Genomic DNA, 25504 nt, shown 5'->3' with positions numbered 1-25504 from the left:
CCCTCCCTCCCTTTATATCTGAACAATGAGGGGATTGGGCTTGGGTAGCCACCAGGTCCTAGATCTGCACTGTCCATTGTGGCAGCCACAAGCCCCCTGTGGCTACTGAGCACCTGGAATGTGGCTAATGAATTAAGAGGTGCTGTAAATATAAAAAACACACTGATTTCCAAGACTTAATAAAAAAAGAAAGAACATAAAATTTCTCATTAGTAATTTTTACAGGATTACATGTTGACATGATCATCTTTTTTGTTCATTGGGTTAAATAAAATTTCAAGTATTAGTCATATTATTAAATTAAAATTATTATACATATCATTAAAATTAACTTTATGTGTTTCTTTTTATTTTATTTTATTTGTTTTTGGGATTAAGTAACAGGAATTTATTCCTCACAGTTCTGAAGGCTACAAATCCAAGTCCGTATACCTTTTTCATGTGGTTCCTAAAAAGCCTAAAATAACTTACGTGCCAGCGTTTTATTTCTCTCGGATGGGCAGCTTCAGATCCGTCAGATCCATCCCGAAAGCCACAGTGCAGGGTCCCGATGGGGTCGCATGAGCTCACGACGTTGAAGGCTTTTCTCAGCTGTGGACAGCAATAACTAGTGTATCCGATCATGCCGCAGGGTGCTATCTACCTCCCTGGGACAGCTGGCGCTTCTTGCCTGTCCTCTATGTGCTTTTACAAATGAACCCTCACTGAGTCCTCAGAAGTTCTGTGAGGTTCTAAATGACTATTCCCATTTTAAAGAAAAGGTGACGGAGGCAATAGGTTAATGAACTTGCCTCAGTTAAAAGAGGGAGGGATGGAGAGAGAGAGATGAGACAGATACGGAGACACACAGAGAAAGGAAGCTGCAGAGCTGGGACTTGGTCCTGGGCATTTGAGACCAGTTCAGCGCGCACCTGGGCAGAGGGACACTTCCCTCACAGTGCGTGTTCCCAGGCACAGTTTTGCCACTCTTCCTGCAGGCTTAGCGACAGCCCCTCTGAGCTCTCTGCAGGTGAGGCCCAGAGTTCCCAGGAAGAGCCTTCAGTGGGCTGAAGGGGCCACTGTTACCTTTCATCTGTTGATCTAAAATGGAAGCTGAGACTGGGTTGAGCCGATGACACACCTCAGTGTATCCTGACATGGGAGGACACTTGTGAGTGGTCTGTTGTGCTGTGGTTAAAAGCAAGAGCTCAGATGGGGCCTCAGTCTCCAGCTCTGTCACTCACTGGCTTCATGATCTTCATGTCTCTGAGCTTCCGTGTCCCCATCTGTAAAATGGAGCTGTGAATGGTGGCCACCTCCTGGGGTGTATGAGGATTCAGTGAGGTCAAATGATTAGAGCCCAAGCAGTGGAACCACATAATACGAGGGAGCACTCATTACCACAGGGTGGGGTGCTATGCGGGCTTTGGGCCCCCCCCCCCACAGGTGGCTCCTGCACCAGGTGATCCTGAGTGTCTGGTTCCCACCTGAACAGCAGGAGGGAGACGCAGCTGCGTTCTGGGCCCAGCATTGCCCGAGAGCTATCAGGGCCAAAGTGGGGCTCGCTTCCTGGCTCTGGGTCCTGGGTGGGTCCTGCCGGCTGCTGTGCTGCAGGGCCCACAACCCCCACAACTCCCAGCACACCTGCATTCCTCTGCCTCCCCTGCCCTAAGCATCCCAGATGCCAGGCAGCCACTGCTGCCACCTTCCGCAAGCCAGCCACAAGCTACTAAGGAGAGCTTGTGTCTGAGCCTGGGGCTTGTTATGCCTGTTCTCTGAAATGGGTTCTTCAGCCACGGAGACTCTGAGGACAGCCTTGCACTCATCCTGCACACCCACATCATGTCGTTACCTTTCCTGTCCCATGGCTGCTTCCTCTCTCAGGCTTGTGCAGAGGGGTACTGTGGCTTTTGCCTTGCCGTTAGGGCTGCCAGATAAAGTATAGAATGCAATATTTGGGACACACTTATACTGAAAAAATACATTCATTGTTTATGTGAAATGCAATCTCATTTTTCCTCCCCTTCTGGAATACCCATGACTCGGATATTTGAGCGCTTAAGGTTGTCTGATATCTCTCTCAGATTTTCTTCAATGTCTTTGATTCTTTTTTCTTTTTTTTTGTCTGCTTGTGTTATTTCAAACAGCCCATCTTCAAGTTCAGAGGTTCTCTCTTCAACTTCCACAAGCCTGCTGATTAAACTCTCCGTTGTGTTTTTGATTTCGCTGAATAACTTCTTCAGTTCCGCAAGTTCTGCTACATTTTTTTTCAGGGCATTGATTTCCTTGTACATTTCCTCTTTCAGGTCCTGTATACGTTTCCTCATTTCATCATGATGTCTAGCTGAGTTTTCTTGTATCTCATTCAGTTTCCTTAGAATCATCACTCGAAATTCCTTGTCAGTCATTTCAAGGGCTTCTTATTCTATAGGATCTAGAGCTTGAAATTTATTATCTTTTGGTGGTGTACTTTCTTGATTTTTCGTATTTCTGGTATCCTTTCTTTGATGTTTATTCATTGTGGCAGGGGGTTTCACAGTCCACAGGTTTGACACTATTGACTGACTAAGATGTTGCTGTGGTTGCCAATTTGGTATGGCTACCTCAGTGACTGCCCAGTTGGCCTCTAGTGCCTTGCGTGTGTGGTTGCCTTGGGTCTTAGGCCTCTCCAGGGAGCCACCTCTCTGGTTAGCTTGGACTCTGCTGGGCTGCTGGATCACAGGGCAGTACCGCAGGGTGTGTGGTCTCTGCTGAGCTTCCACCTCCCGTGCTGGACTACTCCCTGTTCTGTGCACTCTGGCCCGGGCTGCTGGGATGCGCCGAGGCACCGCAGAGCGTGTGGTCTCTGCAGAGCTTCCCCTTCCCCTGCAGGATGTCTCCCTGCTCTGTGCGTGCTAGGCCGGGCTTGGGATGGAGCCGGGTGGCTGTGGTGAAGCCTACCTGCTGCTGGATCACGTGGCGGCAGCTCCCCCACAGGGTGTGTGGACTCTATAGAGCTTCTATCTCCCTTGCTGGACATCTCTGTGCTCCATACACATTGGGCCAGGCTGCTGGGTCACGCAGCAGCAATGTGGTCCCCGTGGAGTTCCCACCTCCCCTGCCAGACGTCTCCCTTCTCCGAGGGCACTAGGTGGGGCTGGGGATGGAGCCGGTGCCTGCGGTGAAGCCTATCTGCTGGATCACGCAGTGGCTGCTCGACAGGGTGTGTGGTTTCTGCGGAGCCTCCGCCTCCCTTGCCGGACGTCTCCCCACTCTGTGCACACTGTGCTGGGCTGGGAATGGAGCCGGGTGCCTGTGGTGAAGCCTACCTGCCGGATTGTGTGACAGCGGCCCTGGCAGGGCATGTGGTCTCCGCGGACCTTCTGCCTCCCCCGCTGGACGTCTCCCCATTCCATATGCACTTGCTGTTATGTTTTTATAGTTTAAATCGGTTGATTTGTGGGAGAGAGTGATGCTAGGGACTGTCTATTCCACCATCTTGACCGGAAGTCCAACTACTTTCGCTCACCCGGCCTCCCGGTGCAGCCGCGCATCTGGGGCACGTCCGCCGTGCTCTCCTTTTCGCTCACTCGCTCAAGCACGCACTGAACTCACTCACAAAGTTGCCGGCCTCTGCCCTCCATTTCTCTGGGGTCAGAAGGACTCTTCTCCAGGTGGACCCTGGCTGCACAGTGTCCACCACACTGAGCTCCTGCCCCCACCCAGTTCCAAGTCTTTGGGGCTGCAGGTCTGCGCTTGGCTGGTGCCCCAGCGACTTTCCCTGGGCCTGGGCAGGGCAGCTAAGCTCAAGTGCACAGCCCTGCCGTACCGCCAGCATCTCGACAGTGAAGAATGATGTGGGGGATGTAGCTTGAGGAGCCTGGGGTCTGTCTTCGTAGGTACTCTAAGGGGTACTCCCGGCCTGAGCCAGGTTACCAGGCACCCAGGACGAATCTGCTTGGTCCTCACAAAATTGCTCTTTTCTCTTTGTGAAGTCTCCCCACAAGGAATAGCAGTCCGGCCCAAGTATTGAATGCTGAGTCCACTTTGTGCTAAGTGCTTTATGTGCTTTCCACATTTCATTGCCAAAAGAGTCCTGGGCCAGCCCAGTACTGGCCCCAAAGATGTCCATGACCTAATCACTGGAACCTGTGAATGTGTTAGTTATATGGCAAGGGGGAATTAGGGTTGCAGATGGAATTAAGCCTGCTCATTAGCTGACCTTGAGATTATACTGTATTTTGTGCATGGGCCCAATGGAATCTCAGGTGCTTATACGTGAAAGAGGGAGGCACGAGGGCCAGGGGAAGAGTCAGAGTAAAGCAAGGGGAAAAGATGCATCTGCTATTGCTGGCCTTGAGGATGGAGGAAGGGGCCACGAGCCAAGGAATGCGGACGGCCTCTGGAAAGTGGATGAGGCAGGTAAACAGACTCTTCCCTAGAGGTTCCAGAAGGAAGCAGCCTTGCTGACACCTTGATTTTAGCCCAGTGAGGCCCATTGTGTGGACTGTGAACCCCAGAATAGACAGATGATTAATTTGTGCACTCATTTGCTGCAGCAGCAATAGGAAACTAGTACAAGTCCTGTGACTTGTACGAGGGTACTTCAAACAAGTTCATGAAGAAACTGTTGAAAGTTTTTAGAATTGAAAGATAATATGCATCTTTCCATGAACTTTTTGAAGTCCCCCTGTGTTATTATCTCCCTTTCACAGATGGTAACACTGAGGTCAGAGAGTAGGTAATGTGTGTGCTCAAGGCAGAGTTAGTGAATGGCAGGTCCGGTTTTCAATCAAGTGAGGCTGGCCCTGGGGACCTCGCTTGCACTGGGCACATTTCCCTTCTCACCCTGGCCACTGGGAAGCTTGGGTTCACACGTGCCCACTTTGTGGCTCTTGGTTTGTCCTAGTCCGTGTTTTGGTACCTCTTTCACCTCTTCACTTAACTTTTTGCTGCTTGTGATGCCGAATGCACCTCGTACGCTCCCCCAAATGCAGTCTGGAACAGGGCGGCTCTGGACAGACCACTGGGGGGATGACTTCTGTTCTCTCACCTTTTGTGTTCTGACCTTTCCAGGAAGGGGAGGACAAAATCTTCTTAATCAACAAGCTTCACTCCGTCTACGAGAGGAAGGAGAGGAAGGAGGGGAGCAGGTGAGGGGCCCTGGGGGGACAGGGCCACTCCGTGTGAGCCGGGAGGGGAGGGGCAGGGCCAGGGCTGGACACTGCCGTCTGCCTCGCCATGGGGGTGGGGAGAGAAGCGGCTGCTGGCCTCCCTGGGGCGGGCGGTCACCTCAGCCCAGTTGCTGAGGCCTCGGCCTCCTGGAACCCGCCCGCCTCTGTGCCTCTCTCTCCTCCTCAGGCGTGTGGGGCACCCGGGGAAGGAGGAAGATTGTCCCATTGGGGAGGGAGGAAAAGTGTGAATGAAAGAGCCGTGTGTGTGCAGGGGCGCCGTGGGCCGCGCACGCCCCTTCCTCCCTGTCACGTGCTGCACATGCGAGCACACACAGGCCTGTTTCTTCCCCTTTCCTCGACCCCCCACCTGGCTGGGGGCTAGGATCAGGCTGACTCCTCAGGGAGCTCCTGGGCCTAGACCCTTCTCTGGCCCCAGAGACCACATCTGCAGGTCCGGGGCTGCGGCCACCAGGGCTGCAGCAGAAACCCCCAGAAGCAGCCATTTGATGCTAACCCCCTGCATTTAGAAGCATCTCGGAATAAGGTCCCTCATTTAGTCATTCACTGAACCACCCTGGTGTTGATTCCTGAGCTAGCCTCGGGGGACCCCAGGGTCAAGCATACAGTCCCTTTCTCTGGGCCTCATGGAGACTGCAAGGCCCCCAGCCTGTTTCTCTATGTGGAGGAGGGACTGCTGGCGTATGTGAGGTGCGCCTGTGGTGGGGCCTGTGCTGACACGCAGACACAACAGCTGCCACTGTTGGTTGCACCATGTGAAACTGCTTTTGACCTACAAAAGTAGTGATTTCATACAGCACCCCCCCCCCCCCCCCAAAGAAACAAATACATTAGAGATGAGTCCTGCTGGCCTGTCTCCACCCTGGACTTCTTCCAGCCCACTTCTCTCTAGGGCCTTCTTTAGCCTCAGGAGTCCTGACGGTTTTGTCAGGGCTTAAAATGCGGTCCTGAGAAGGGCTGCGGAGCATCTGGCTCGTCCCTCCCTGGCCCCAACCACAGTGATGTTGGAAGGAGGTTATGACAGCCCCTCTGCTCACAGAATGGGATGCCTTCCGGGACAGCGATGGGCCTTGCAGGCCCACCCAGGGCCCCGAGTTGCCCTGTATTCCCACGGCCCTGCAGGCACAGACACTAACCTGAGACCACTGGCCACTCTCGGCGCTGGCCACTCTCAGTGACCCCACTGGGACATCAGGACGGCAAAATAACTCTACTTCCTCTTTTGCAAGCTGCAGCCGGGCTGAGGCTGAAGCCAAAAGGGTGGGCAAGTGGGGTTTGGGCATCCCCCAGTAGACCCTGACTGCCCTGGACTTTATTTATAAATAAGTTTTGCAAAACGGCCTTGTTTCTTTGGAGTCTGTGCTTATGACCTCGGCCTGCCAAGGTGCCCAACAGCCTGCCTCCTGCTGTCCTGTGGCCAACTCCAGATCCAGGTCGTGGGAACTTCAGCCAGGGAACCAGAGGCGCCCTCTGCTGGCTGAGCCACAGCTGGAAAGAGTGCCCAGGACAGGGCTTACATCTGCATGGGGGATCCAGGCAGGTCCTGGTTGTGTCAACCAGCAGGTGATGCTTTAGCAGTTATCATCAGGGCAGGGGGAGGGAGACAACTTTAGGGAGGGACTCAGAGGGGATGACCTTTCAGTTGCAGATGAGCTGTGGGACGAGAGCCTCCCAGGCAGAAGGGCAGCCAGCGCCCGGGCTTGGAGTCCGACAGGGCTTGGTGGAGCAGGGGTACCTGCTTCTGGCTGCTGTGGCTGGCTGGGGGTGGGGTGGAGGTTGTGACCCCACATCTGGCCCAGCTGAATTTGAGTAAGCCGTGGGATGCTGTAAACCTGAGGCTGCAGGAAGTGGGCACAGGGAAGAGGGGAGTAGCCTGTTATTCACAGTGCCAGTGTCCCACGTTGGTAGGACCTGGACTCAGGGTTGGAAGAACAGCCGTGGGTCGGGAAACGGAGAGAAAGTGTGATAGGCCCATCACTCCTCATCCTAGAATGGAACCTGGAAAAGGGTCAGCCCCAGAGCAGAGGTGCCACTGGCCATGAGCAGCCCCCAGCTGGGCCCACACTCTTCCAATACCATCTCTTCCTGAGGACATGGAGACATTCCTGTGTTATGCAGATGTCCAGGGGCAGATGCCACTGGCTGACGCAGCCCCTGGAGCTGACTTGGCATAAACCTGACTTCTGTGGGTTTTCTACGGTGCCCAACACATTGGATTTCCTGGGCTTGTCGTGGCTGATCTCAGCCAGGAGGTGCCTACGGACCTTTGCAAGTAGCTGGTGCTGATCCTGGGTGGCGACTTCTGGCTATATCTCTGGGCATGAGAGCTGCTGGGCAAAACTGGGTGGGCAGCCCAGCAAGTGAGTGACTGGGACCTCTGGGCTAGATCCATCGAGACGCCTTCCTCGGCATAGCCCTTGGGTGTGGTTTGTTGAGTCCACTTCACCTGCCTCCCAATAACCTTGAAACCACGACAAGCTACTTAAGGCGATGAAGTCAGAGAACGTGCCCAGAATATTTTTGTAAATTAGTGTGTGCTGGGCAGTCTATGTGCCAACCGGGCCAGGCTGCAAGCACCCAGTGACTGCACCTTACACGAATCTAGGTGTTGCTGCGAAGGCATGTTGTAGATGCGGCTAATATCTACAGCCACTTGATTTTAAGTAAACATTATCCTTGACAATGTGGGTGGACCTCACCCAGTTGCTTGAAGGCCGTAAGAGGAAAAACTGAGGTTTCCTGGAGGAGTTCTGTCTCCAGCTGGCAGCACTGGCTTACTGCCTGAGGCTCCGGCCTGCAGCCTGCCCTACACATTTCAGACTTGCCCGCTCCACAGCTCGGGGAGCCAACCCTCTCATCTCTGGATTGACTGTGTGGGGCCATGAGGGCTGGCTATCACAGGGGCCTGCATTTTGATCAGTTAGCTGGATGGCTCAGCCCCAGCTCCTCACCTCAGGTGACACAGCTCCTGTAAGTGCGTAGTACCATGCACATTTCAGGTTTTGCTTAAATTAGAGAGAGAGAAAAGAGAAAAAGTAAAAGCTAGCTATAATTGCCCGTGAGATCAACTGAAGACTTGGAAATTGCAAACTGCTGTCCTAATGGATGGGAGGTTGACTGCGATAGCTCAGGTGGAACAATACCAGTTCTTGGCCTTGGCTGCATGATGGAGCGCACTGGGGAGATTTAAAAAAAAAATAAAACACTGGTGCCTGGGATCTATCCCCAGAGATTCTGATTGAATTGGTTTGGATGTGCTTGGCACTGGGATTTTAAAAACATCCAGATAATTCTAACGTGGGCCAAGGTTGAGAGCCCCTGGTCTGGGACCCATCTAGCACTGGATTGTCACAGTCCCTTGGGCCTGAGGCAGTGCTGCCCACTTGGGGGGGAGTTTGGAAATGTGGTTTTCACAATGACTGGGCAGGCAGACCACACTTGCTGCCACTCAGGGGACAGTCCCACACACAAAGAACACTGATGTGCAAAGCTACTAATACTGCATGTTTCCATCACGATTGTACGCAGGTTTTCTTGGTCCATCCAATGCACTATCCCTGTGGAGAATATTCTTCAAACACCCCACTGCCTTTGCTTTCCCTCTTTCCACTGACGTGCTCAGCCCCTCAGCCCTCGTCTTACATGACTTGGGGCAGACCTTGCTGTGACACCTTCTTCTGCCTTCTCCTCCTTTGCTCAATGGCCTTCTCTGCACATCACACTGCCACTGCGAGCACCCTGCTTTCTGCCTTTACCACACTTCCAGGGTGTTGCCAGAACAGTTAAAAAAGAAAAAGGGCAGCTCTGAACCAGACACCAAGCCTCCTCCTCACCCATGGGTACCAGGAAGTCCCCACTCCAGTCCCACGAGGCCTTCACGCTGGGTCTCCGGTGAGGCTGTGCTCCCCACCTGCCCCCTGCATTTCCTGGTCTGTCAAAGCTCAGCCTGGGCTCCCATGCCCAGGGTGAGTGCCACCTCCTCTCTGAAGCCTGCCACATGCTTTGGACATCCTTAAGGCACTGAACTCATCCTCCCAGGGAATAGGTCCTGGCAACTTGCTCCCCTGCAGTAGCTCTGGACACACCAGGCACAAAACAAACACTTCCAGGTTCACGCCAATTTAGGTCAGGTGCACTTTGACTATCCCAGCTCTGAGTTTATCCTTCCTCTGGTCTTTAATGTCTTCTCCTGAGTACGACCCATTCAGTGCTTTCCTTCTCCACTCTCAAGAGGTTGGTCAGAGCCAGCAGTTCACCACCTTCCCGTAGGGGCCAGCCTGTGGCAGGGTAGGTCCTATCTTCTTGATAGGACACGGAACAGATCCGCAGGTGACAGGTCTACCTTTGACCTTTCCCAAAGGAGTGGAGACAGAAAAAGACACTCATTCTGTTAAGTCTCTGAGTGAGGGATACTGCTGGCGTTTGGATTCTCTTCCAGAGACGGCACACAATGCTGATGAAACAGAGGCACAGACATTGAACATATTTAAGGCCATGGTGAGTGTTCTAGGAATGGACCTAGCACAAAACAGACCGAAGTGTTCTGATTTCCAACTGCCACGTGAAATTCTGCAGTGAGAATGGTGCTGCTTCACCCAGCACCCAAGTTCCACTGTGCTCGTCCAAAACGCTTTGTAGAAATAAGCTAAGGCAATTTTACACAAATAAATGAATAAAGTGATCAGAACACACAAAAGACCTTCATTAGTCTTCCTCTCCCCGATTATCTCTGACGCCCACACTGGCCCGCAGTGGAAGTGAGCAGTGGTCTTCTGCCACGAGGCTAAGCAGGCCCGGGCCTCGCCCCACTGCAGCCCGGACAGTCACCGTTACCGGATGTGACAGGTTCACATGGATGGAGGGCCCGGAGCTCTGCTGCACATCTCAATCATTATTAGTAAGACTTAAATGTTAACAATAAAATCACAAAGGAAATGATAACATTACAAGTCAAACAACTGAAACTCTGAGATAATTATTTACATATGTAAACTCTGAGGACAGGGCAAGAGACAGGGAATTTGTTACAAATGGCAGGACAACTATTTTTCCCAGTTTCACATACAAAGTGAACATTGATATTATCTGTCTTTGAAAAATAAAAAGCACATTAATTTGAACAGCCAAGAAAAAAATTGCAATTTATTAAGATTCAACAAAGCGTTGTACTTCTGAAAGCAACTTTCGGTGCAGGTTCTTCAACAATCACATTCTATGAGGAAAAACATTAAGAGCCACAAACTTGTTTTTTAATCTCAGAGTTAAAGACATCTTAAATTCAAAATAAAAGTTAAAAAAAACCCCAACAAAAACCAAAACAAACGAACAGATTCTTCCATCCCCAATTTTAAAACATCAGGAGTTTTTCTACAACTCAATGCTAAATGGCAGCATAAGAAGCCGTATGACTGGGTGCACACACACGCACACGCACACACGCAGGCACATATATTTGATATACATATGCAGGTATACATACATCAAATATATAGAATGTATGTAATGGCGATGAGATGTGATCACTCTGAGGAAGGTTTGTTTAGCTAAATACACTACTAAACTTGAGAAAAAAAGTCTTGAACCCAGTTTGTGCATAGTTCATGATCCTCTATAAAACCAGCTTTTGTTGATCTGCAATCTTGCAGGGTTTTCTTTCTTTTTTTTTTTTTTGTTTTTGTTTTGTTTCGATAAAACCATTAAAAAGCTAATTAAAAAAAATGTAATGCACAAGTTTCCTGATCAAGCAGGCAGGGAGCACAATGTTCATATATTTTTTTTAAAACATACTTGAGGGTATGTTATTCCATTGTCTTTCTTCCTTGTAAAACAATCAAAACATTGATCATTTTTAAAACATAAAGCAATTTTTAATATATAAAGCACTCTTCAAACATCTATTTCTTTTGAGTCCATTATTTGGTAAATATGTAACTGCTACACATTAGAGATTAGGTATTTTTCTTCTTTGTGTTTTTTTTTTCTCTTTTTTCTTTTTTTGTTTTTGTTTTTGTTTTTTTGTTTTTTGTTTTTTTAAATAACATCTTCAGTGCTAGGAGATGGGTTTAAAAATACATGAAATGGTGTGGAGCTGCCCTCGGGAGCCCTGGCTTTCCTGAGAGCGCGTCCGGCATGTGCAAGACAGTGACCACAAAGCTTCGCCACCTTGACGAAGGGGCGAAAACAATCGACAGAGTCCACGACGATGGCCGAAGGGGGGAGCAACACTGTCCGATCCCAGAGCTCTGAAGTAGCGTATCTGCATTCTGAAAATAGGTTTCTTTACGACGGAAGTCTTTTTAATTTTTTTTAATTCCTTTTTAAAATTTTTTTATTTTAAAGTCTGAAGGAGAAAAAAAAGGTCTGTAAACAAGTGGGAGCCCAAACCACAGGCTCCTCCAAAAGCAGTCACAACCCATGTCCAAGTGCTTGTTTCTGTTCCATCCGCGGAACCATCCATTCTTTACAAGTATCTATGGCCACAGTTCAACAACAGTTTTTTTCTCTTTAACTTTATATTCCAAATGGAAAAAACGGTGCAATACTCTGGTAATAATTTTCTTGCATTAGTCCACAATAAAAAGCTGCTAAAGGTAGGTATACATATTATGTCTCCAGAGATATACACTGTAATTTTTAAACACAATAACAGAGTCCTTGAGTAAACATTTACACATGAATTGTCACCAGCCCTGTCCTATGAATTCTCTTTAATATACAGGATTAGCTAAAGGAAGGGCAGGGACACTCAGTGCAAAGTTAGAAGCTAAAATAACAAACGTTTGACCAATGCGCCAAAAAAAAAAAAAAAAAAAAAGCATACACTATACTGAATAAAAGGGAAAACCCACAGTTAAATCCCTCACATACTTTCAAACACACGAACACAAAGTGCACACGGTGCAAGAGCACAAGTGCACACACATGCACACACGCACACATTTCTGTTTCAACACACACACACACACACACACACACATAGGCTATGAACTTAGAAATTTTTCCTAGAGCCTGTTTCTGTGTACTGATGTCAACCTGGAAGTGTAGAATTAGACTTAGAAAGTGTTCACATTTCATTATTGGCCTGCTGGATTCAAGTATTTGCATGTTTGATATGTCTTTTTTTTTTTTTTTACTTTTAAAAAATATTTTTTTGGGATTAAAAAAAATGACATGGAAAAGTAATGAAACAAGGGTAATGTGCATAGGCGGATCCAGGGGAACAGAGGGCAGATCACAGGCCGCGCCTGCCACTCGCTCAGCTGCTGCCTGGCGATCAACGCCAGCCCCTGCCCTGATTACTGGCCGCCTCTGGTAATGTGCATAATCGTCACAGGCTCATTTTAAATAGGCTTCATGTCTCCCTCCCTCCCTCCCCCCCCACGATAAAATAACCCTTTCCAGCCCACAATCTGAAAAGTGCCCTTCATGATAGAACTATTCTAAGCAGCTTTTATACTTAAAAAATCAAAATAACAACACACCATACAAACATAAGACAACACAAAATCAAAAGCTATGAGGAACATCCTGTTGTTAGCACGTGACACTGACCAAACGCAGCCCGCACTGTCTTGTGAACAGTTCGCAAGGGCTGCGGCGAAGGTTCGTCTTCAGTATTGGACAGAGGTACTTGAAAGGGTGCCGGCTGCTGGGCTCGGCTGGGTCCGTGCCGCCCAGGCTGGAAGGGACCAGCTCTCTCCTGGTGCCAATGACTGCAGCTCCTAGATGGACTCCCCGCTCAGCAGGTCTCCGGGCAGCAGAGTGTTCAGTGGGGTGGGGCTGCCAATCACCCTGCCATCGTCGGTGCTGGGTGGGCCCCACAGGCTGCTTGAGTACTGGGGCACCCCACCCCACAGCAGCTCACTGCTCCCTTTGCTGCCCAGGCACGGAGTGCTCCAGTGGCCAGCATCACTGCGCACCAGGCCATGGGAGCTGCCCGAGGTGCCCAGCCGTGGCTGGCTGGTCCCGCTGCTGGACTGCCAGCTGGAGGTGGGTGGCAGTGCTTGGCCTTGGGCTAAGAATCGATTCACTTCTTCTTCGCCAGCAAATTCAGCCAAGATGGTAGTGTTTCCCAGGACGCACCTACAACAGCAACACAAGTCACATGAGTGGAGCAACCCACAGCCCTGCTGAGTCCCGGTCTCTGGCTTTCTCTATTTCTGTAATGGGAAAGGCACAGCTGAAGGCTTCATGTCATGGGCCACCACGACATGAAGTAGTCCTGCAGCTTATGTTTTGCCACTGCTACTCCCAAACCCAGATTATGAACTTTTTTCTCATTTTAGACTTCTAGCAGCTATATCGTGTTGGCATAGAGAGTACATTTTTAAGTGCGTGAACACACCATTATATTTGGGGACCATTTAGGATCAGTATAATCTGCACCCTGGGTGAAAAACAGGAGTGACTAAATCTAGGTCCCACACCTCAAGTGATGTTACTGAGCAGGTGTACTTGTATCAAAGTACATCCTAATTAATTAGGGAGAGGGGTCAGTTGTAAAGACCTCTGCTGGGCCCTGTGTGCAAATGTGTCACTCCCCTGGGCTGTACCTGGTGAAAGAGTGCTTGCTTTCTATTACCGGGCTCTACATGGACTCCTTGGAGAGTCTTTCCCTAGTGGAAGGTGTAGTCACGACAACTCAGCTGCAGAAGAAATCAGCATGTCACAAGATACCTGTTATAAGCTGAACTGTGTCTACCCCCAAGTCATGTGTTGAAGTCCTAACTCCCAATACTTCCAAATGTGACTGTATTTGGAGAAAGGGTCTCAAAGAGTTAATTAAGTTAAATGAGGTCATATGAGTGGGTCCTAATCAAACATGACTGGTGTTCTTACAGGAAGAGGAGATTAGGACACAGACACACAGGGAAGTCCATGTGAAGACACAGGGAGAAGATGGCTGTGTATAGCCAAGGTCAGAGGCCTCAGGAGGAACCAACCCTGCCCACACCTTGATCTGGGACTTGCACCCTCCAGAGCTGTGAGGAAATGAATGTCTGCTGTTTAGGCCCCCAGCCTCAGGTACTTTGTATGGCAGCCCCGGGAAGCTCCTACAATATCCCAAACCTAACACTCTTGGGGACTTGTAGCTATGTGGCAGGGCTGAGGTGGCTGAGAGGAAACGTACATGTGTAGAGACTTCTGGGCCTTGGCAGCTTCCTCCTTGGAGCTGTACCGGACCACAGCATTGCCTTGAGTCAGGTTCAGGTGGAAGGTGATGAGAGGCCCGTGTTGCAAACACAACGTCCGCAGTGTAGAACCATCGATCTGATTGAGGAAGCACAAGGGCACCAGCAAGTTTTCCTCTGATTTCCTTCACTACATTCTTCGAAAAAATGGTATAGGAAGTTGGGTGCACTAAATACTAGGAAAATGTTTTTCCTTGAAAGGGTTTAATAATACATGGCTTTTTTTTTTTTTTTCGTGACCGGCGCTCAGCCAGGGAGTGCACCGGTCATTCCTATATAGGATCCGAACCCGCAGCGGGAGCGTCGCCGCGCTGATAGCGCAGCACGCTACCGAGTGCGCCACGGGCTCAGCCCAGTACATGGCTTTTTGATATTAATGTTTTATACCTCTGTAGTCAGGTATATGACAAAAATCTTGGATATTTTGGGAGTTAAACTAATGAGAGGAAGAAAAACAGCCCCATTTTGTGTTCTGTTCTCCTCTCAACAGAGCACAGCACCCAAGACTAGCTTGCAAAAGGCACCGGGGCCCAGGGGAATGTGTAGCTGGCTGTGGCCTGGGCTCGGAGGCATGCAGACTGGCTAACCCAATCAGTCCTGAATGGGTACAGCCAGAAGATAAACAATTCTGCTTACAAAGGTATACTTTTCCAGTTAAGAGTAAGTAAACAATTCATTAGCAACCGTGTCTGCTTGCTGCTGCCTGCGCCCGATTCTGTCAGTTGCTTTCTCCTTCAGCCTGCCTAGTGTCACCTCTGGAGTCTTCTCAGACTGTGATCAGTGACCCCATGGGCACATACCTGGGGCGTGAGGTTGCGAAGGACAAGCCAGCTGCTGGTTCTTCCTGAGGTGTCAGTACTCCAAGCAGAACCTGCACAACAAGCCGGGGGGAGGGGGAGAGCTTGGATGACATGGTCACCTGCCAGTCAGATGGTGTGGCCCTTTCCAAGCTTGTAGTCTCACCAAGGTGCACACAGCACAAACTACCTCTGCATGCCCTAAGAGAGCATCTCTCTCCCTTGTTTTTGGAGGCTGGCCAGTACAGAAACAGAACCCTGGATGTTGGTGTCATCAGCACCACACTCTAGTCGACTGAGCTAACCGGCCAGGCAAGATAGCCTTTCTCAGCTCATGGAAATCCACGTTGTCTTTTGATAAACCCAAAGCTCACAATCCTTTCAGACTCCCACCCACTGCCCCATGCAAACCCCGACTGTTTTTGGACAGTTCCCCAGCCCAGGAGGCCTGTGCTTCCCTGTCTGTGCCGTGAGGGAGGGTGTGGTGAGAGATGCAAGTCTCCCAGGAAGTGTTGGACCTCTCCCTGCCCCAAGCCCCTATTCAGCATCAATTCTATGAAAGTCTCTTGTTCGAAAAACAAAGCAAAAGGGGCCGGCCCGTGGATCACTTGGGAGAGCGTGGTGCTGACATCCCCAAGTCAAGGGTTAAGATCCCCTTACTGGTCATCTTTATTAAAAAAAGAAAAAAAACAAAGCAAACCCATAGGGCTGCTACTGAAAGGCTGAAACAGCTATTTTCAAACATCCTGTAGCTGATTTAAAACTTCAGTTTCTGAAATTCGCAGTCCATTTCTTTGAGCCTTGAAGTGTGGCATGTGGCCTCTGAGGGAAAGCCCTTGGAGAGGCAATATGATGAGTGTTGTTTTCAAACTGGTCGGGATTGTTTTGCTTTGGCCTGGAAAGTTCTTATGATCCAATGAAAGCTTCTGGAGAAGCAAATATAAAATGAAGGACGGCTGGAGTGGGAGGCCTAGAACAGCGGAATGGGCCTTTTCCGCAGTCCCAGCACGTGGCAGCATCACTACAGAGAATGGCATTGGCCAGTGTGGGCCCTCTTGGTCCAGAGCAAACCTGCCATGGGCCGGCACACCCAGGGCTGATGCTGAAAACGCAGGGCGCGCCCAGCCCTTGTCCTGCAAGTCTCAGATGGCCTTGGCTCCCTCTCACCCCCTCCCAGACTCCAGAGCTGGAGACAGGAGAAAATGAAGAGCACGTCCCCTAGAGGCTAAGCACGGCAGGCTCAGAGCACCCTCCGCCCCCATCTGAACAGAGGAGCAAGGAGCTTACCCGAGGAGTAGGAGCTGGTCCAGCCGAGGGGGCTGGCGCCCCAGGTGGAGGAAGGCTTGGGATTGCTTAACCCTGGAGGTGGCCTCGTGGGTGCAGTAGTGTTTCTGGGCACCTTCCACAGTTCATGAGACAGAGAGGCTTGAGTGTGGGAAGCTGGGCCAGAGGACCACGTCGATTTAATGTCTGACAGTTTACCTAGAAAGGCAGAGAAAGGGAGCACGTGCAATCTGAGACAAACAAGAGTCACCGCCGTGTTTGGGGAACCATAGAGGGTGCGCTCTGACACCAGTAGACTGCATGATAAAAAAAGAAACACCAAGTAAAGCACCTGGAAGCAAGACCCTTGGGGCATGCTCTCTCTTTAATTTCTGCTCAGAGACAGTCTGCATGTGTCCACTATAGACTGTGCCAGTATTTCTGACACTTCATTTGTTAAATGTACCAGGCACAAGTTTGCCTCCAAGAAAATAGCATTTTTGAAGTTCAATGTTAAAGCTAACTTATCAGCATATTCTACTTATTCTACTGAGACACATCTCATACCATAAATCAATCAAGGTCAAAAGCACATGGCCATATCCTTCCTTCATGCTGTTCTTTAGGCATCAGTCCCCTTCCAAAGCAGTGCTCCTGCTGACATAAGCACCCTCCCCATACACCACTGTCATCTTCCAAAGCTTCTAGAGCTGCTCTCTGTACACCGCACTACAGAAAATGGACGGGACCCAGTGCCTGGAGGCTAAGGTTCAACACCTTAGCACACAGGTTGGGGGGAAGCATTGTTTTAAGGTTCTTTGGGAGAAAAAGCTAAACTTGGTCAGGATGAGCAGACCAGACCCCTGGATGACTGCTTCTACCTGCCTCACTGGCCTAGTGCAGAAGACGGGAAGCGCTGGCAGAGAGCGGTCATTGTCCCCATGCACGCTTGTGCCCCCTTCTCGGACAGTATTGCAGGGACCAAGACAACACAAATGTGAGCCCATGCACACCTGCGTGGGGTTCTCTCTCCAAGCCTGGCTGCTGGAGTTGATGGCAACTTCATGATGAACAGACACTGATCTTAGAAAAGGTGTCACTGACTGGAAAAACATAAATGCCATGAAGATTTATCTTTGATGCGAGGAAGATGGTTTTAATTCTGTTTAGCTAAATATGACCATGGAAGTATTAAAGGTCTAAATATTGTGAACATTAGAAGGAATAAAAGTAATCTAGAAGCTCTTGTTTCTGTTAATCATACGCTAAGCTATATCAAAACTTTTTTTTTTAATGTATACTTTAATAAGTAGAAAACATATAAACAATTAGGTAAGCTTGTGGAGAAGCTGACCAAGATACATAAATTAGGACATACAAGTGTCCATCTAAATTTTCTAGATTTTATTTTTTTTTTAGTTTATTAACGTTGTTTAATATACAATTTTTTGTTATTTTGGAAGTCTTTTATTGTAAAGTCAATTCTTTTGTTTGATGACAAACAGCAGCTGCAGTGATTATTCTGGACCTCCGCATTGGATAAATTCAATTTCTTCTTGAGACACACGTTTCTTTCTGTATTTCTAAGGTAATGATTTTAGTATTTCTGCAGTGTCTGGTGGACCTTGATGCATCAGTATATTTGGTGATTTACTTCCCTTAGAAAGCTGTGAAATTGCAGAAGAAATGAGATGGTACAACTGCTGGTCTCAAAGCTTCTGATACGTTGGGTTTAGGATTGTCTCTTTGGTCAGGGACCCTTACTAATGGAGCATGTGGTTTGACTACCTGCGCGACCCTGCTGGCAGATGCCATTTTGCTGCCCATCTTGACCTCCGAGAAGGGGCAGCTTCCAGGGCACAAAAGAGCCCTGGAGATGACATGAGACATGGGCAGCTGGGGTGGGCCCTGCCTGTGACATGATATCTCAAAACTACTTTCTCCCCTAGTTACTGCTAGTAAGAGAACTCTTATAGCATTCTTACATTGGGTTTCTAAAAATCTGGATGAGAAGGTTTGATGGAATACAGAAATATATTTGAAGAAATTTATAAACAATAAAGTGTCCTTATTTAAGCTCTGTATCTATTTACAAATCTGCTACACATTTTGTTTGTATGGGTGTCCACATCTTTACATTTTTGTCTTAAAAATTTCAGAGTCAAATTCCTCTGAAGTTTTCATGACAAATGATTCTCAATCTTCCTCTAACCCTGAAAGAAACTTCTTTGAAAGACTTGTACAGTCTACAATAACATGAAAACACTTCAGGGACTGCATTTATCCAAGTAATGGGAAGCAGCCACACTCCGGGTGCTAGGAGCTAATAACGGGCCCTGCTAGGGTCTCCTTTATCCCTTATGGCCAACTCAAGCGGCAGCAGATTCCAAGCAGCGGTCTGCCTCTAAGTTTTTAAAACCTATACAATCTAGCCACGGAGGGAAAGGAGGAGAGAACACAGTAGACCACACAGTCATGTGATCTTCACGGCTCCATGGAGGAGATCTTATCACTTCCATCTCCTATGTGAGCAGGCAGATGTGCCCAAGTTCCCGCAGCTGCTCAGGGCGAAGCCCTCACGCATTTGCCATCACACCACACAGCCTCCCCGCTCAGGCAGTGAGTAAACAGACCAATAGGAAAAGCTGGGGCCTGTGAATGCTATGTTTGGGGAAAGAAAGAAAAGGCTACCTGCATGTCGAGAGGCCAGTTGCGTACCTGCAACACTAGGTGCGGATGCAATGCTGCTGAAAGGGCTACTGTAGCCGGAGGCACTGAGCGGCCAGGCACTCGAGGAAGGCAGCGTGGCATTCTGAGATGATGGTGGGGAGGACCCTGCAGAACCAAACACGGCACTAAGCAAGGTGAGTAGCAGGTGTGTGGGTTAGCAGCTCTAACTCTGGGACGCGGGATCTCAACCACCAAGAACAAATCCCTGCCTCAGCTGCTGCTTTTGGTAGAAGCCTGAAGGTGAAAGTGCGGCATGGGGAGAAGAACACAAGCATGCTGCCTCGTCTGAGTCCCGCAGACACTGGGGGAGGCCTGGGACGTTCCTGAAGGCCGATGAGGCAAAGGCCAGGAAACAGCATGAACTTCTCAGGACAGGACTTTAAGTCACGAGAGAAGAGAATTATCGCCAGAATGTTTAAAATGCCAAGTCAGAGTTGTAAAGGGTCACATTGACTCCCCTTCCAATTAAGACAAAAATAAAAACACAGGGCAATCCTCATCCTTTCTCAAACAATAGCCACAAAAATTAAAAAAACAACAAAACCCCAAGCTTTTTACTGTAAATTTTGCCTTACAAATATGAGCACTTTTTCTGACTCAGGTGTCCTATGTCTTCTTATTCATCTTTCTCTTTTGTAATATGGGAATAATGAAGAGACATCTGCCCTAATTGTGTGTATGACCCTGAGTTATAACAGCCCTGGGACTGCAGTTTTTATTTTGAGAAAAATCTCAGCTGCACCTGGAAGGGAGACTCGGGGTATACGGGCCATCTTTAAGACACCTCAATTCTTTGTGAAAAAGCTCAGCTCCATTTTTGTGGTTCATTTTTTCATGTCATCTCTCTCTCACAACTCTGTGAAGAAAGCAAGAAGCTTTGTGAAAGGAAAATGAGGGTGGAGTAATGGTGACTGTTTGGGTGAAAGCAGGGTGGGAAGCAAGCTCCTGTGACTTGGATAGTGGCTCTTGCCAGTGCGTGGACACTGGCTGGGGAGGAGATGGTGGCACAGCCTGGCTGTTACACTCATTACCAAAAGCCATGGTAGCTGACACAGGCCACCTGGGGCTGTGTACAGAACAACCTCAGGGGTATCCTCCAACAAGACACCAAGCGTGTCACCTGTCCTGGGTTCATGCAGGAGACAGCCTGTAGAGCTGTTTGCAGCTGCCTTGCTGAAAGTGACCTCTTTAGAATGAAGGCACCGGAGTTGGTGAAAATTAAAATTTATTTGTATTCTGCAGATTTTCAACTTTAAAAGGTGTCAGCTCTACTGACATCCTAAGCTACTTCCTAAACACTATTCTTTCATTTACCTCAAAATGTCATCAACCTAAGATCCCTGGATTATAGATTATTAAGCCTAGGTGGTATTGCTTTAGGGTACTTAGATTTTAACAGTGTTCGAGTGTCTCATAAAATTACAGTTAATTTTCCTTTCTAGATGAAATGTTAGTATCAGTATGTTATGAAATAGCATGACTACATTTCACCATTCTGGTTAGTAATCATTTCATAAGGGTTAAAACTGTAAACAACGTCCAAACAAATACTGGGCTAACGTAAACTTTTAATATAAATCAGAACATAATCTAATGGCAATAAAAACCGAAACGTAAGTTAAAAAATCCATACCCAATATATTCAATAAAAGAAAACAGTACATTCCCTGATGAAACTATGCAAAACAAATGAGCCAATGTCAAGAGAGTTGTGGCTATTTCTCACTGTTTTCCTTCTAGGGCACATTTTTCTCAATAATATGACGGCCTTTTGTGGCTAGGTCCCTGAGCTACTTCAGAGGTGCACAAATGAGATTACTGAAAGCTGACCACATACAGAGGACAGCGCAGCACGCTGGGAGGGAGATATTAGAAAGGTCTGGCCCCGGCAGCCCACTCCTTGTGCATCACGGTGCTGCTTTTAGGTAAGCAACTTTTATATGACGCTATGTTCGCCGTGCTCCTCACTCTCAGTAACAAACCCTAATGCATTCCCAAACGCAACCACGAGGGCCACCAGGGCGAAGAATGACGGTTTCTCAGGGCTTGGACTGGTCATGGGATGGAGGAGGGGCCTGGCACATGCAGCGTGAGCCAACCACTGGCTGCTGAACACCAACGTCCAGGCATGTGTGCCAAGGTGGGCTTGCGACCTGCCCGAGAAGCACAGCGTTCACTTGACCCTGAAGGTCAAGTCCCCCGGAGGTTACACAGTATGCACACGGAGCTTCAAGTCACCCAGGGTAGATGGCTGGCTGATGACTTGAATACCAGAGCTGGAGATTCCATTTTCTTGCTTTATCTTGATGGCCAATGCATTCTTTAGGCTTAGATTCTCTCCTGTCCGTAAGTCTATCTCCTTTACCGTGCAGGCTATGGAACTGGAAGACAGCTGTTTAGCTCTGTCCAGAATTCATGTATTTTTCTAGGCTGCCTTGATCACATCATGGCACAGTTGGGCAGATGGTGAAGGCCACCCACAATGCTCCCAGTGCCACCCAGAGGACGAAGGATCACTCAATACTTCATCTAGGCACTGCTCAGGAAGCTCTGCTGTATACCAAGCAACCTCGATTCTTTCCAACTTCTCTTAATACCTGAATCAACACACCTGTATCACACGTCTCCACAATCCTCAAAACACACTGGCTCTCTTTTACCGTTCTGGCATAACCCAGCTGCCATGCTCGGGTGTGGCTTCTGGCTTGTGCCTTGCCCTGTCCCCTGTCATCTTATACAGGCTCCTTTTCCTTACCATTCCTCTGTCCCTGACAGAAGAGACACCCACAACGACCCTGCTCTAAGAAGCAGCTGCATCAAAACCTGAGGAATGCACAGGAAGGGTCATCTCTATTTACGTGTGCTTTCTATACAAGCCACAGATGCTTTTAGAAGCCCATCACTTTAAAGAACCATAGAAGCAAACACATTGCCCCAACAGGTCATTTTTTAAGTGGGAAAACTAAATTAATGTTTTGGGAACCAAGCTCTTCTTCCCACATAATAGAATGTGGATGACAAAACTTTCCTGGAGATGGTGCTCCCAGCACTTCCTCACTTGGAGGCCTGAAAGAAGAGTGAGTCACTTCCCTTCCCAATGTTACGTCTGAACTCTGTATTTCTGTTTTGTAGCTGCCGAGCTCAGCCCATCACTTCTCTTATTGAGGAGATCCTCAAGTCTGACAGAGGATGTGGCAAAAATTAGCACCATGATCTGGACCAAGAAAAAAGTCCTAGGGATGAATTTCAATCTTTTCACCAGACTTTTTGTGGAAAAGAAAAACAGAGTAGTATGGATGAGTAAAGAGTCAACTCATTTTCAATTCAGAGTAAAGAGATTTCAAGAGGAAACTTTTCATTTAAAAGCTTGACGGTTAATTTTGTGACTTTATAACACGATGCTTACAAAATGATAAAACATGATATATTAATAAACCCGGCAAACATATCACAATCAGTCTCCATTTCCTCCACAAGCACTACCCGATGTCTTCATATGCTGCTTCAGGTGACAGAGAAAGGCACTCATCAGCCATGTCTTACACCCCACCTGCCTTACAGCCCAGACTGTCACAGAGGACGTCTCCGAACGAGTCTAGAGAGAATTCCCACAGAAAGGCAGGCAGAGCACCCCCTCTCCTCACCTCCACTCTTGAGGAGGTAGCGGTTGACATCCTGGATGGTGGTATTAATGGTAGGCCCAGTGGGGACACTGCCAGGAGTGACATCAGGGTCATTCTCGGGGTCAATATTCTGAAGTCCTTTCCATGGAACTCCAGGATGGAATTCTGTTTATGGGAACCAAATGAGAAGCCACATAGTAGAGCACCTTCGCATTGCTTCCTAACATTCATTTTTTTTACCTATTTGTGGACATTTTTATAATCTGCTAATTAAAATAAGAAGCACTCTTTAGACTCTCTTTCATTAAATCAATCAATTCTTTGGAACAAACTAGAACCAGGTATTATAGCTACCACATTAAGATAGTTTTCATACAGGGTCTGAACAATTTTACAGATGGAATATAGTAAAATTGCCCAGTCTCCCTGCTACATCCTTCCACTCCTTATACTGAACTAAGGGGCTACAGAAAAACATTTGATACACCAACAATACCCTGAACCGATCTGACAAATGGATTTCCAATGAAAATACCAAAGCTATTGACTTAATACTTCCAAATTCCTTAGCTCAGATTCTGGTTCCTCTCAGGCCTGACCACTCTTCTCAGACCTGGAGCGTGTTCTGATCTGCTGTTGCACAGAAATGTTGCAGGGTCTTACCTGGGGGCCAGTTGATGCTGGAGCCATTTGAGATTTTATCACTGTCAGATTTGGCACGTGACCAGCTATGGGGAACAGCTACGGGAGGACTGGCTGGTGACTCACTGTTCTGGATTAAATCGTACCGGCCATAGGAGTCATCCATGGAGGACTTACCTGGAGGCCCAATGCTTAGACCTCCAGGGATAGCACCTATGGCAACAACAGGAAACAAAGAGCTGAGTGAATACTCCCCACTTGAGATCCTGAGAGTCTTCCCTTCCGGGTCCTATGCCTTGTCCTTTTCAAAGTGACATGAATTGTAAGACTCGGTGTGTCCATGGTTCTCCAATAATCAGTGACTGTTTCAGTTTGCCCAAACTTTGCCCTTGAAAGACCAAAACTCTTGAAGAATCATTTTAGTTTGTCAAGTTGGAAATCTTCATAAAACGGATATCTGTGCCACAGGAAGCTGTCCATAATAAACCTTTTTGGGGACAACTCAGCTATCAAATTTACTGTTGCCTCTGTGTCCTTCCCTCTCTCTAGTCTGCTGCCCTTATGATGGAGTTTGGATGTGTTGTCCCCTCCAAAACTCATGCCGAAGTCTGATCCCCAATGTGGCAGTGTTGGAAACTGATTGAGTCATGGGGGAGGATCCCTCATGAATGGATTAATGCTCTCCCTGGGGGAGGAGGGGTAGTGAGTGAGTTCTCGCTCTATTAGTTCGCACAAGAGCTTGTGGTATATAAGGACCCTGGCACCTCCTCTCTCTTTCTCTTGCTTCCTCTCTCACCATGTGATCTGCTTGTACCTGCCAGCTGCCTGCCGCTTTCACGCCAAGAGTAGAAGCAGCCTGAGGCCCATGCCAGATGCAGCTGTCCCAGAATCGTAAGTCAAATAAACCTCTTTTCTTATAAATTACCCAGTCTCAGGTATTTCTGTTATAGCAACACAAAACGGGCTAAAACAGAAAATTGGTACCAAGGAGTGGGGTGTTGCTATACAGATACCTGAAAATGTGGATGCATCTTTGGAGCTGGGTAATGGACAAAGGTTGTAGGAGTTTGGAGGACTCAGAAGAAGACAGAAAGATGAGGGAAAGTTTGGAATGTCTTAGAGACTTATGTGATAGAAAGCAGAATGCTGATAGAAATGTGAACAGTAAAGGCCATGCGGATAATGAGGTCTCAGATAGCAATGAGGAACTTATTGGGAATTGGACAAAAGATCACCTTTGCTACACCATAGCAAGGAATTTGGCTGCATTGTGTCCATGCCCTTGGACTTTGTGGAAGGTGGGACTTAAGAGTTGTGAACCAGAGCATTTGGCAAAAGAAATTTCTAAGCAGCAAAGCATTAAGAATGCTGCATGGCTACTTGTAACAGCCTACTCTGAGTTATGGCAGTAAAGGCATGACATAAATCCAGAATTTAAAAGGGAAGCAGAGCATAAAGATTTGGAAAATTTGCAGCCTGGCCATGCAGTAACGAAGTGGAGAGCAGGAGAACAATGGAAGGGTGAAGCAGATAAACTGGTTGCTAAAGACATTACCTTGGCAGTGAAGCACCCAGATGCTAAGAGCCAAGACAATGAGAGAAAAGCTCCGCAGGCATTTCCGAAGTCTGGAAGTGTGCCCCACCCATCACAGACGCTGAGGCCTAGAAGGACTGAGTTATCCCGGAGGACAGACCTGGGGCACAGCTGCCCTTGGGATCCTGCTCTTTGCATCCCAGGTGCTCTGGCTGGAGCAGCCCCAAGTGTGGTTCATGCAGCAGCCATGGAGAGTAGAAGCCTGAAACCTTGGTGGCGCCCACATTGTGTTAAGTCTGCAGGCCAGCAGGACGTGAGAGCAGTGGAGGCGTGGCAGCCTCCACCCAGATTCCAGAGGATGTATGGAAAAGCCTGGGCGCCCAGGCAGAGACCTGCCACAGGGGCGGATCCACTGCAGAGGACATCTACTAGACCAATGCCAAGCAGGAAAGTGGGGTCAGAGTCCCCACAGAGAGCCCCCACCAGGGAATTGTTTAGTAGAGACAATGCAGCAGGGCTGCTGCCAGGACCCCAGAACTTTGGGGCCACTGGTAACATGCAACGCAGGCCTGGA

General features: G+C 48.5%; 1 protein-coding gene and 1 pseudogene across 7 annotated transcripts in view; both read right to left on the bottom strand.

Moving 5' to 3' along the window:
- Positions 1-10264: 10264 nt before the first annotated feature.
- Positions 10265-25504, bottom strand: part of TNRC6C (trinucleotide repeat containing adaptor 6C) — a 150043-nt gene continuing 134803 nt past the window's right edge. For 4 of the 7 annotated variants that reach the window (XM_063081352.1, XM_063081353.1, XM_063081356.1 and 1 more), the window contains 7 exons: positions 23418-23609; positions 22776-22919; positions 19120-19236; positions 16426-16620; positions 15142-15212; positions 14281-14420; positions 10265-13232 (listed from right to left, as the gene is read on the bottom strand). In XM_063081352.1, coding sequence (XP_062937422.1) covers positions 12872-13232; positions 14281-14420; positions 15142-15212; positions 16426-16620; positions 19120-19236; positions 22776-22919; positions 23418-23609 — 1220 coding nt within the window. In that variant the 3' untranslated portion in view covers positions 10265-12871. Of the gene's footprint in view, positions 13233-13714; positions 13796-14280; positions 14421-15141; positions 15213-16425; positions 16621-19119; positions 19237-22775; positions 22920-23417; positions 23610-25504 lie in introns of those variants that run through there. The other 3 variants (XM_063081354.1, XM_063081355.1, XM_063081357.1) reach the window with 2 other exon arrangements.
- Positions 17919-18228, bottom strand: LOC134365161 (alpha-ketoglutarate dehydrogenase component 4-like; annotated as a pseudogene).

The sequence above is a fragment of the Cynocephalus volans genome, chromosome 16, assembly GCF_027409185.1.
Source record: "Cynocephalus volans isolate mCynVol1 chromosome 16, mCynVol1.pri, whole genome shotgun sequence".
NCBI lineage: Eukaryota > Metazoa > Chordata > Mammalia > Dermoptera > Cynocephalidae > Cynocephalus > Cynocephalus volans.
The sequence above is the reverse complement of the archived record's forward strand: the minus strand, read 5'-3'. Positions and strand labels throughout refer to the sequence as shown.